This window comes from Haliaeetus albicilla, chromosome 2 (assembly GCF_947461875.1).
Source record: "Haliaeetus albicilla chromosome 2, bHalAlb1.1, whole genome shotgun sequence".
In the NCBI taxonomy this organism is placed as follows: Eukaryota; Metazoa; Chordata; class Aves; order Accipitriformes; family Accipitridae; genus Haliaeetus; species Haliaeetus albicilla.
The window spans coordinates 18,566,972-18,580,169 of NC_091484.1; the positions used below are offsets into that span (position 1 = coordinate 18,566,972).

A 13,198-nucleotide genomic window follows, 5' to 3' on the forward strand; every position below is an offset into this window, starting at 1 on the left:
CCGTAAAGACACGGGGTGTGCCAGGCTGCACGCGCCCCCGGGGGCTTGCACACACACGGACGCGTGTGCGCACACTCGCCCGCGTGGGGTGGCGCCGCGCAGGCACCCTTCGGCACACGCGTCCGTAGGCGGGGCGCGGGGGCAGTGGCGCACGCTGCTTGCGGGTAACAGTGGCTGCCTCCCCATGCACGCTCCTGGCAAGCCCGGTCCACGGCGGGAGCGGCTCTCCCTCCCCCACCATCCCGCAGCCCCGTGGAACATGGCTGGGTGGAGCAGCTCTCCGGCAGCCGCCGGCCTTCGGTCGGCTGCACAGGGGTCATCCTTTGCCCCCACCCCACAGGCCTTTGCAGTCGTTGCCTTGGCGGGATGACCCCACGTCCAAATGCTGGGCTAGCTCCATCAGGTGCTGACAGAGTGAGTCATGCTCGTCTGTCACTCGTGGCATGGGCCCCCTTCTGTTCTGTTCACCCTGGATGTTCAGAGGCATTCCAAGATGGCCGGTTTTGTTGAGTCAGGCTCAGCCTGCTGGTGTAACGCTGATGGCTGGAGCACCTCTAAAAGCGCCGTTTGCTGGGAGCACCGTGCGGGCACCGGCCATCCCTGTGGGCAGGGGCAGCTTCTGTAACCCCAGAAGGGGTTTGCATGACCCAGAGCCTGCAGCGCTCATACACAGATAAGGGATATGGTTTCAAGCCCATGTAATACTGGAGGATACTCCAATACTTCAACCACCATCTTGTGGTTTGTTTTGAGTCAGCTACTGCTGCTACAGGTGTCCTGCCATCTCTGAGCTGCTGCGAGGTTGTGGGATGGAGAAAACACTGAGCAAGCCCAGAGCAAGCCTGGCTTTCTAGCTGGGGGATGAAACCCCCACCCCACTCATTGGTACCTTGGATGATGTGATGCTCAGGGGCAGGCTTATAAGCAGCTGTAGGAACACAGCTGTAGCCCCGGTGTCCCCTGCTCATGTGGCAGCTTCTGACCTGCCCTAAGTTATGGTCCTACACATGCTGGGTTTAATTTCTTTTAAAATGTTCTTTTGCAAAGCCCAGGGATCATTCAGTGGGAAGCCACAGGCTGCTGGGGCTGATCCCTCACGGAGAATCCACTCAGCTCAGTGCTTTCCAAAATGTTACTTCCCCTAAAGACCAGCTTTAATCCAACACCTAAATGTGTTTGTAGAAAGATTTGCTGTAAGAGCAAGGAAAACTGACTGCCGTGAAAAGCTAGGAAATGCATTTAATTGCTGATAATGAGGCTATACAGTCAGGGTCCTACCATTGTATTTACTCCTTCAGGAACAAAGATGTGCTTTCCTTGGAGGGACCCGAGCTTTGCTTTTTATGCATTCCTCTGTAAGAAATCTCTGTCCTTTTTCTGAAAAGAAAAACCACCACCACCACCAACAACAACAAAACCAAACCCCCCAAAAAACAAAATAAAAACCAAACCCCAAAACAAACAAAACCCAAAACCCCCAAAAGTCAGTCACTGTGGGGTATTCCTTCAAAAAATTTTTCTAAATGATACAAACTATTCCTGTAAAATGTCTCCTTTTGCTACAACATAACCAGCTGAAAAATGTGACAGAGAAATGCAGGGCAGGAGCCAAGAGAGATGAGCAGGCATGCTGCAGAGCATCTGCTATGACTTCTGCTCCCCTTGGTTGCTCGTCTGTTGCTGCTATTCCTTGAAATCCCCCCAAGGGCTGCTGCTGGTCTTGCACAAACCAATACTTTTAGCGAGACTGGGATTGAATTCCAGGCAAAATCGGTAATGTCACATCCCCATGCCGACCGGTGGCAAGCGCGAGCCAGGTAACGGTGTCCAAACGGAGCCGTTCCTCTAGTTAAAATCACACTGGGTGGCTAATGAGGAGAGAGAGAGGAGTGGGACTGACTTTCTACTGGGCTGGAGATCTTACGTTGTTTTATGCCTTTTGAGGTGAAATCTGGATTCTCCAGGAATTAGTGCTGCCTCAGCACTACACCGATGGCTTCAAGCCACCCTGGGTGCACCGTGAAACTGCAACACCCCAAAACCCACAGCTGGAAGCCAAGGATGATGCTCCCAGGCCAGCTACACAAGCTGTAAAGGGCACATTATGCAGATAGCTGGGAACGGAAATGAGAGAGAAGCTGGATTTCTCTTACCACTAATTTTCCAGAGCTGCTGCTCTGCTGGCTGCTGGGCCAGCTCCTTGCCTGACAGCACTGCCCGTCTGCCTGGCGCTCGCAGCCGAGCACCCTGCTGTCCCGGCCAGTCAGCAACTGTGGGCTGCTGTGCGCCAGCACACATGGTGTGAAGCACTCGGGGACCATGAACAGTGCTTTTACCTGTTTGGTACTGCTTTAAAGTTGTAAAAAGTGATGAGAATTAGTGGTCTTGTGTGACTCAGCCCATGCTCCAGAGCCCTGGAGCTGAAGTGGCTCCTGAAGAGGTGGAAAATACAAATGCACTGAAAAGCTCAAGTTTTATTCGATACAAACCCAATATCATTAGAGGAATTGTCCTCTACTCACTGCCAGCCGAGATTCTGGACCCGAAATCCTTGCTTGTAACTTTGTCAAGACACCGGAACTGCAACATCTGCCCTTAGGGCAGGTAATGTTCACCCAGCTGTAGTTCAGTGCTGAGGGAAATCGCTAACAACCTTTTTGTGATCCTACAGAGAGTGAAAGATCCTGTTTAAATGTGCGATGATACTTTTCTATGCTGTGTCCTATCAGATAAAACCAGGCAGGGACAGGAGTGCAGAGATGAGCAGCTGCAGGGTGTTTCACTCCCTCACGCTTCAGAATAGGGCACCTGTATCCTGCAAAACAAAACCCCAAGAGAGAGCTGTGCCCGCCCATGCCCCATCCTCCACAACCACATCCATTCCTACCAGAAGGTGAATCTGATGAGACAGAGCACACTGGTGGCTGCCACTGACTTTACAGCATAAATGCCAGCATGAATGCTTCTCCATCTACCAAGGGGCTGCCTGGCTTCTGCCGATCCTTGGAGCAAATATTCTGCGTTAATGATGCTGGGGTGGAAGGCTGCAGTGTGCGGAGCCAAAATTTAAAGGGAGACTCGGGAACTGGAAATTTAGAGTTCACACCATTGTTTTGCCTCCTCTGCCCCTGTCTAAGCAATACCTGATGCCTCTTCTGCCCGGTGCTTTCCTGTTTCTCCCCCCAAATAAACGCAGCAACAAAATGCCAGGACAAGGTATTTATGCAAGGGCAGGGGGGGGCAAGCAAAAAGTCTTGGTTTACTCTGTGCCTTTTTCCTGGACTTCAAAGAAATTATTTAGCTTTTCCTGTGCACCTGCTTATTCACCTGAAAAACTGAATTAATACCTACTTTTCTAAAGCATGAGATCCTTACATAGAGATTTATGACAAGCATTTATTTGGCACCTGTTAGCATTTTACAAGGCTTAGATGGGGGCGCTCAATATCTCAGTAAGAAGAACCGAACACCTCTTCTGCTGGGAGGTGCCGTGTAAGTGCAAAGGACTGTAACTGGTACAGGGGGGAACTCATCACTGGACTCTGGGCTTCTACCCATCCTCTGGACAAAGCGGGTCGGCAGAGAGTCCCTGCGCACCGTTGCGTGCTTAAACTGGCTGTGGAGCTTGGGCTGCTCCAGTGATCTTGCAACCCATGCAGGACGGCAAGTTAATCCACACTGCACAGCAAGTTAACCCAAACGGTGCTGGGTGAAAGAGCTGCTGGCCGCAGTGGGGGGCTTAGCCCAGTAACCTCCTTCCATGGCAGGAAAAGCTGGTGAGCCAGTCAGCTGCGAGCAGCCCTTCCCCAGAGTAATGCATATCTCAGGGTACATGAATAGCAACCCTAAAGAAAGGAGAAGTCCGCTGGGTTTGACAGCTTCTCAACAGATTCATGCTGAGAAAAAAGCAAGTAACGTTTATCACTGAGTCAGGTGAATTAAACATTCACATATATTTGCTGAAAAAAATTATATACATCTGTAGCAAGACTCTGCCAAGTCTGAAAGATAAGCATCATCTAGTCACTAAATTAAAAAAATAAAAATCTGACTTTTAAATCTTTTTCTTTTTATCCATGTTCAAGAGCACAGACAGTTTATTTTGTTAGCACATTTGGTGAAGAATGTATGTTTGTGTGAGTGGCCATGAAAACTGGTGAAAATTTGGCATTTGTTTTGGATATGATGGAAAAGAAGAAGCCACTTATGCCTTACAGTCTAAATAATCCACAGAGTATATCAGGTTGCAAAAGGGTCACAAAGTAGCAGTCAAAGAGAAGCCTAAACACCCAGAGACGTAGCATACATGTCTGATAAAGAAGAACAAGGTATAGAGCATGCTGGCTAATTAAATAAATTTCACTTTCAACCCTGTTCCTTACGTGTGTAACCCTGGGAAAACCATCCCATAACAAGAAATGGACTCTGAAGAGACTTCTGTATCCACTCACAGTAAGGCTTTGAAGCTATATGAAGTTTTATAGCATTTGTATTTTAAGGATTTAGGGCAAGTACATGTTCTTCTACTGAATAAAAAGAAAGTTAGTACTTAAAAGGTTCAAAAATATATCAATTGTGATTTTTTTTTTTACATAAATAAATTATATTGATTTTGGATTTAACAGCTGAAAAAACCCTTTCTGCTTCCACTGGAGGCAAAACTGAACAAAATGTTAGTTAAATAGAGATAGCAGCATTTCTAAGAAATCTGTCGATAGTGATACAGTATCTATGCTACAAGGATGTTATTAAATAGAACACATTTAATTATTGGGGGGGTGCATTATGATTGATTACATGCTTAAAAAAAAATCATCCAATCCAGTAAACTGGGAATAAATTCCGGGAAAATAGAAACCAAATGCTTTTTAGACCGTGGGTAACAGACTTCTTTGAGATGCTAATTTTAACATGTACATAATTTATAATCCCAAATGTATAAAAGACAATGACAAAAAGCATCATAAATAAATAATGCAAACTGAAATAGTTATGTCAAAACATTTGGACCATCTGATAAATTAGCAAAACTGTAACAGAAAATAAGTAAAAAATACAGTAAATTGTGACAACCAAATGTGAAACTGATTACTAGCACGCTCCCAACTCCCTCACCAGCCTGCCTTTTATCTCACTGCTGCACCACCACGGGTTTATTTCAAGTCTCAAACCATGAGCTGCAAATAAGAACAAGCCCAAGTGAAAGAAAAACTAAACAAGGAGTGTGGGGAAGGAGAAATAAGAAGGGTTGCCTGTGGAGGAGTCTCAGTACCCAGAGCTGCAGGGGGGCTGATGGCATTAAAACCTGTCCATTTAAAATGCAGACGTTGAAATCATTTGCCAGTGGCGGGGGGACTGGGACACACACTCGGAAATACTGTTCAACAGCAAATGGAATGGAAAGAAGAAGCCAAGGTCATCTCTTCACAGTCTAATGCTAGAAAAGAAGAAACTCAAGCTTTGAAAGTCTCAACAGTCCTTCTTAGAGGACTCCCCAAACAGGAAAGCTGGCCTACAGCCTTTTCCTTGTTTGCTGAAAGGACATTGCTTCTGGGGTAAGGAGTGGAAAATATAAAAACTCAAAAAGCCTCAGCGTTCATGTAAGAGCATTAAAATCAGTGTGGCCTGTTCACAGCTGGAAAAAAATACCTTTACAGCACTTCTAATGCCATAGACGAGAACTAACGCCATAGAGGAGAACTGAAGACTAGCAGAATGATGAAGAACCTGGTAGCTACAGGTACAGTAATCCCAAAAAAGTCATGCAAGATGTGCAAAACCATTCCAGCTCGAGCTGAAAAGTTCTTGTAACTATCAAGGAAAGGGCAACTAAACTCCACTTAACATAAAACCAAACTTTGGTTTTAAAAAACACAAAAGAATGTCTACATCATATTTTCACTCGCTGCTGTTTGTCTCCAAACCTTTGAGGTGGGGGTGATAAAGAAATTATATCACTACCAGTTATGCTTTTTCCTTTCAAAGAAATTAATATATGCATTTTCAATCATTAGTTATATACTTCTGTCTATACTACTATTCTAGTAACCATGATAAAATAGGGAAATACTTTAAATCAAAAATACACATTAGCACTTACTATAGCTGTGCTTTTTACCCCCAAATACAGGCTTTTTCGTTCAGTGTTGCTGTAGACAGAAATACCCTTGTCTGCGTGTAGACCAAGAGGTAAAGACTTTTCTTTTGCTCTTGTTTTTTTGCTGCTTTTTCTTCTCAAAGGAGTGAGCAATTTGGGGGGGGTGACCGAGTACTGGATTTGCTATCGTCGGCTGGGATGAACGACTGGAAAAACAGAATGAGAATTCGGTGCCTCCCATACTAGCTAGACAACACTGTTTATCTAATAAAGTGGCAAGACCCTGCAACTATTAACATGTAGTATGTCACCAGAGTTTTTTCTGACAGGGAATTAGGTAGATAATATTACTCATGGAAACACAGGTTTATGAAGGCGGAGCGGGGCAGGAGGGTAAGTAACAAAGAGTTTATGGGATAAGAAACTCACAAGCCACAATCTTTTTGTGTTTTTTTTCAATGAAACAAAAGTTCTAATTTGTATCGCGAGCCGCTTTGCGCTCCTCCTCTGCTGGTCCGTCCTGCTCTTTCTCTGCCGACAAAGGCGGTGTTTGCTCTGTACAGTTTTGACTGTTTGCAGCTCCTTTTTCCAGCAGTGAGACAGTTTCTGGCTCTGGGTTTGCCAATTCCCCTTTCGCTTTCTTTCTCTTCCGCTTCTGGCTTTCCAGGTTCGCTGCCTCCGAGTGTCTGGTTTGCTGTATGCCGGGCAGCGCCATGCCGATGCCAGGGGAAAGAAACATCGAGGGATATATCAGTCCAGGAGACATCCCTGGGATAAGAAATGGGTTAAAAGCTACAGGACTACTGGTAGTTATTGCGGATTCTGTCTGATTAGAAAACGAACTAGGACCAGGCTTATCTTCCGAGAGAGTTTCTTTTTTCACATCCTGGCTACTCTGTTTATCCTCAGTAGCTTTCTCTGTGTTGGCTGTACCACCACTTTTTGTTGTGCTTGTTAACGAAGTTGGAGCAGTCGCAGTACAAGTAGTTGTCATGGGGGGGTTGAGAAGTCCTCCAACACCAAACATCTGTGGTACGGTAGCCATGCCCGGCAGCATCATGGGCAACATACTTAGGGTGCTTTTCACATCCTCGCCGGCAGGCACTGCTGCAAATCCAGCAGGAAACCCAACCAGCCCGGTCAGGGGGATCCCTTGCATGTTTCTCATGTTCTGAAGTCCTACTAGATCCATCCCAGCAATCAGTCCGTTCATGAACAATGGTCCCATTCCAGAAGAAGAATCTGCTACAACGCCAGGGCCTTTAATGAGTTCGCTTCGGGGCCTTCTCCCCCTCCGGCGGGGCCCCGTGTCTCGGAGCACAGGCTCAGTTAGGATGCGATTGAATTTGCTTTCTGGTAAGTAGCCCTGAAAATGAAACACACACAACAGAAACACCTGACAGTTATTACTGCATCAAAGGAGATCTGGTTTTTCTGTGCTTGCATCTGCATCCCAGATGGTGTCAGCACAGAAATATTTGCCTACATGACATGGAATTTGAGAGGTACGCACAACTTTTCCCCAAGGGATGCTGCCAAATGCAAAACACCCTCTCTCTGCCCTGGCATGATACCGCAGCGTCAAAGTGCACAGGGAGGAAAGGAGGAAGCACGTTTTTACCCCACGTTTTCACCCAAGCCCTCAGCTTCGGCTGTTCACAACATGAGAAGCACCAGGGCAGCTCTGTGTCAGATGCCAACTTATCTCCCTTCCCAGCTTTAATTGTGGCTTCAGCAACAGGTGACAAATCATGTCTTTTAGCTGTGAAGGGCCAAATTTTCAATGCTCTGCAGGACAGCAAAGCTGCATGGGATGACACACAGAGAGTGGACACGCTGTCTGAGGAGCACCCAGTTAGAGCTTCGCTGAGATGCCAGGAAGGTTCTTCTGAGCATTAAGATACAGGACCAAAACCCAGCAGCCACAACTGGGCAAGACTGTCCGATTACAGAGAGCAGAGTGTGTGGGATCCATAGTGCAGTTTAAAACTCCATTTTTCAGCATCCTCATCACAGACATTTAAACATTTCCCTTTGTGGATCCCTTGAGTTTCAGTATTGCTGCTCTTCGAACTGTTTCCAATAATAGATTTAGGTAGGAAAAGCAGAAACTTGAATAAAATGACCCTGGCAGTCTGCACAGCACAAAGAGGGATAATCTTCTGCTCTGCTCCCGCTGGCATGTGGGAAAACCTGCGTGGGAGCATGACCACGCCTGGGCTCTGCAGGGCAGCCTACCCCACGCTCCCGCCTGCCCAAGCGCCCAGAGCGACCAGACGTCCCTCCGCATGCACGTGCCAGGACGGATGCGCACTCACCAAAAGCAAAGTGCTGATGGGGCTTGGGGGTGCGAATGCTAACAGGCATGCAGCCGCCAAACCAGGGCATGTGAGCGGGTGCCTGGGGTGGTGGCCAGGCACACAGCTATTCCTACCGGCAAAGAAACCATCCCCTGCAAACGAAGGTAAGGAAGAGCTGCCAGCTTGCACGGGTGCTGGCCGCCCAGGCAGGGTGCTGACGCCAGCCTGGACATGGAGCTGGGCCAAATCTCCAGCACTAATTAAAAGCAAATTTGAGAGCAGTACAAACCTCTAAGCCAATTGGTTACCCCTCCAGCCCCCTGCAAGGGTGTCACACAAACCACTGCAGCCAGAAACACAGGTAGCAGGTGAGAGGGACCGCAGGGAGAAGTCTGGATAAGGCCAGCCTGCAGGGCAGGGAAGGGCGATCGATCTAGCACTGCCCGTGTGCTAGGTGGGAGAGAGTGCTCCTCCTTGGCAGGCTCTGCCATGCACTGGGGCAGGGACTGGCGTGATGAACAAGGTGAATGAACGTGGCGAGGCAAGGCTCCGTCCTGTCCCTCTCCCTGCCAGTGTCTGAGCCTTCATGCCTGGTGACCTGCAGGGCCTTTAGTGGGCCCAGGGTTGCACAGGCAGAGTTTGCAGGAGCTGATGAAAAGCCTCAGCTGAGGGTATTTTTGAAAATTTGACCTGTGAAAATGTGTTTTGTCCACTCCCTGCCATCCAGCGCCCGAGGTGGCTTACTGCTTCTAGGGTGTTTCTCTTGCCCCTGCTATTTCTAAGCATCTCGAGGCTTTCTGGACAGTCACCCTGAGCTGCTGAGACCTGTTCCCAGGGTGCTGACCCCCCTCTCTCCTACCCCTGGCCGCACTGCTGATCTGTGGCACGCGTCCAACCTCTCTCTCTGCCACGTTGAGTGCTCCCGGTGCTGCCAGCCCTGCAGCTATCCCCTCCCGCATGCGCAGCTGAGGTCCTGCCTCGCAGCTCCCAGATCCTCACTGGAGAAAGGTTGTGGGGATGGGGAGGGGAAAGAAAAGATGACATGATACAGATTTCTCCAAAAGCTCTAACTTACTGAAAGCTTAACAATGTCAGCCCAGTCAGCTGCAACAGCATACTCCAAGTTTGCATCAAGCCACCTTGGCAACTCCTTCAATGCTGGTGCCGTGGCTCCCCCTAACTATAAAACACAGCAGAAGGATGACCTCTATTGCAGAAAGAGTTACGTAAAATAATACAAGAAATACGATTACACTTCTTCTAGCTCCTTGGTTTGGGCTGCAATTTGGCTGGGGCAGAGACTCCTCCCTTGCTACACATCTTTGCAGGACTCATTATGTGCCTGCTGCCTCCAGACACACAGTTCAGGGAGAAGAGGCAAGTTCAGCCTCTGTGGCCTGTCCCATCGCCCTCCCCTTGAACAAGCAATGGAGATAGAGCTTCTGTAAAAGCCATGCTCAAACTGGACAAACCCACCAATTCACCCAGGTCTCCAATGGCCATCGTGGGTGTAACAGAGGGAAACACAGATGTGGCTGAAACAGCCTTTCTGCCTCACTCTTTAGTTTTGGTTTTAGATGTGATTAATATCACATCACCTTCTGACCTAGTGCAGTCCTGGGTGTGTTTAAGAACTGAATTTGGGTGGAAAGTATCCCTGAACGTCGCTTCTCATTCAGAGAGGTGAACATCAGTGCACTGGAGATTAAACTGCAGACAAGTAAATCTATGCTCCTTGCTCAGTAAGCAAGAAAAAGCCCTTCAAACCCTCCACTTCCCACATGCCCAGCACTTGGATAGGTATTCGTATGCTCTGCCTGCACCTCTTAAGGAGGAACGAAACAAAGATATTTGCTTGGCAATATTACAATTTGTGGCATATTGCAGTGAATTCAAGTGGAACAATCAAATCCGGAACGGGAAGCACCCAGCCAGAGCTGTGCTGATGGTGGCTTTAAAGCCAAAGGCTGAATCCCTTTGCCACTGTGGGGTCTGTGTACCCTGGCAAGGGTGAACACTCAGACTTTCCTTACTTCACACAGAAAGTCATTTATTTTGTGGGTTTGTGTCCCCTTGGGCACACATGTGTCACAGGATAGCATAGATCAGTGACATGTTCCAGATTTCTGTCCCATCCATAGGCTCCTCTGGATTAAATCTCCCCCCAGGTGAGCTCAGGGGCTGCTAAGCATTTCAAGACACCAAGGGCAGAGCACAGAACAGGCCTTCGCTTACCCGCCGTCCAGTACCCTTATGTACCACAGGCACCCGCTCCTCTCCTGTGAGTGAGTTAATGTCCAATTTGCTGGGGTCCTTGCAGCGTTGCCTCCTCTGCTTGGGCTTGTCTGAAAAATTCTGCAGTGCAAACAAGACAACATTAATGAGACTAGATGGCTTAATAAGCCTGGATGGCTACAAGCCCTGCAGGAGAGCAGCACAGATGAGCTCCCAAGGGACAGAGGGTCCCTGCAGACTTGGGTGGGAGCAGTGTGAGCAGCAAAAGCTGGCCTCTGCCACAGGGCCAGCTCTCAAATAAGTGCAACTGATTTTTGTAGGTATAAAGGGGTTTCAGTGTACCCTACTTAGACTGCTCCAGCCCTTTCTAATTCCTCTCCAATCCTAAAACTGTAACACGCTGCCAATTCGTATACGTGCATCTGTAAATGGGGAGCTAACTACAAGTAGGAAAGAAAGACAGAACAGGTCTGTGTGTGCCATCTCATGTCAGTCTGATACAGCTACCCACTTCTCGCCAGCTCATCTGTGCTTTGTTTTGCTCCCATCTGAGCTGCTCCCACTGCAGAGCTGCTGTACCATGTTTCTTTGGGATCAGAGCCCTTCAGGACCACAACCTACAGAGTTACAGCTGAGTTGTTGCACACCCACTGTGTGCACCCAGTCCTGGCATCAATGTGCCTGCAGGGATGTAGCATTATAATGAACTACTGCAGGCTCTGATTCCTGAGAGTCAAAGAAAAGACCCTGAGCTTGGTCTGTCCTTCAACAAGCTGAGCTACTGCAGTACCCCAAAGCAGCTTTCAATCCATCCTACTTGGAGAGAGGACACCCGCCCTGACAGGGGGACATCCTGCAGGGCTGGCCCAGGGCACTGGGGGCTCGCTGGGAGCAAGAGGTTTACCAGCGGCATGGCCAGACTGGGCGAGCTCCAGTAAGTCCCCACAGAAGGCAAGGATGATGGAAGGGAGTGGGAAGGCACCTCCACGCCTGCTCCACCATTTGACTGCTTCTTGCAGTGTTCCTAGGAATCTGGCCTGGGGCACAGAGCTGCATGTATCTCTGGACTTTGAAAAGCAAGGGCCATCCTGCCTGAGCAAACACTGGGCTCCTCAGCTCTCATCTCTAATAAGTTCCAGAACACTAATAGCTTGCCTGTACTCCAAGCTCTAGGGAATCTCTGCCTCAGGTACACAATGCTCCAGGACCAAGATGCACAGTCTTTTACGTATTACCACCACATTTCTTCCTCCTCTGTTTTACAGCCTGTGCTCTGCCTAGCACATGGCCTAATAGGCTAAATAAGCTGAAACCTGGAGCAAACGAACCTGTGAAAAGCAAGAGCTGGATGCTTATGAGATGGCAAAAAGAATCAGATAGACTTCGCACCCCACTCTCTGCCACTTTGCTTTCTGATGGTGCCCACGCCCATGCAACCGCAGCCTTTGCAGCCTGCAACACAGCCGCCAGTTCAGTTTTTAAAGCGAGGAGGTTTCTCTTGTCTGGGAACCTTATTTGATACAACAGCACTGCCTAAAATGACCACAGGTGAAAGGGAGCAACACAGACAGACCTTGAGCATCCCAAATCCCTTCTTCCATTTCTCTCCCCATCCCTGGTGCTTCTGGAAGACATTGGACTAATTGTGCATTGGGCAGATGGATGCACTGGAGCTGGAGAATGGACCTTGGGGCAGGAGGACACAGCTCAGCAAGTGCCTTTCACTGCTGTACAGGGAACCATGCCTGCCTCTCAAACATGTGATGAACCTTGCAAACAGCTCTGATGACCACCACAAGCCATGGTACAGGGGAAAAGGCTGCATTTTGAGACACTTTGTGGAAGCCCTGAACTCAAGAGCAACCGCAGAAAACCTAACACAAAGGGCAACATACAAGGCAGACACACACACACACACGCCACTGAAGGCCACCCTTACTGTGCCAAAGCCAGGAACATCAAGTGTGTAGTCAGACTGCTGACGGAGCCAGTCAAGGAGACTCTTATTCGGGACAGCCTTCTCTGCTTGGCTGCCTGCAGCTGGGACTGGCTGTGGAGTTGAGGTAGCAGCAACCGGCCCATCAGGGAGGGGACTGTTCTGGGGGGGCTGCGGCTGGTCTTCCTGAACATCCTGATGTAGAGGGAGGAGCAGGGAGAGCCCATCAGCAGCACGTGGTGATGCATGCGCACCCAGGTAAGCAGATGTCCCAAAGCAGGTCATCTGCTCCCGTCACACAGATTAATCCACATATTCCCAGTGCCTGTTCCTTAAATCACCACCCACCACGGCATTACACTTCCACTCAGTCCCTAGCACTGGTGGTGTGGAGGGCAGAGAGAGCTGGGAGATGCTTCTGAACTCACCTGCAAACACCCTAATCACCAGGAGGACCAACTTCCCCCCAGATCACTCCTAGAAGTGGTCTAGAGGGACCGGTCTTGCTCCCAGAGCCCCACTCTTTGAGTGGATCCCAGGGTAGAAAGAGAAAGGGTGCAGCAGGCTCTTGGCCACAGCTCCAATTCAGTCAAGGGCCATTCCTCATGTTCACTAACCCTAGACATCCCC

General features: G+C 48.9%; 1 protein-coding gene across 10 annotated transcripts in view; it reads right to left on the reverse strand.

Annotated features, from left to right (window-relative positions):
* Positions 1-3,934: 3,934 nt before the first annotated feature.
* Positions 3,935-13,198, reverse strand: part of CHD6 (chromodomain helicase DNA binding protein 6) — a 98,575-nt gene continuing 89,311 nt past the window's right edge. For 5 of the 10 annotated variants that reach the window (XM_069808423.1, XM_069808433.1, XM_069808404.1 and 2 more), the window contains 4 exons: positions 12,572-12,766; positions 10,633-10,752; positions 9,473-9,577; positions 3,935-7,463 (listed from right to left, as the gene is read on the reverse strand). In XM_069808423.1, the coding sequence (XP_069664524.1) occupies positions 6,570-7,463; positions 9,473-9,577; positions 10,633-10,752; positions 12,572-12,766 (1,314 nt within the window). In that variant the 3' untranslated portion in view covers positions 3,935-6,569. The remainder of the gene's footprint in view (positions 7,464-9,472; positions 9,578-10,632; positions 10,753-12,571; positions 12,767-13,198) is intronic. The other 5 variants (XM_069808457.1, XM_069808448.1, XM_069808466.1 and 2 more) reach the window with 3 other exon arrangements.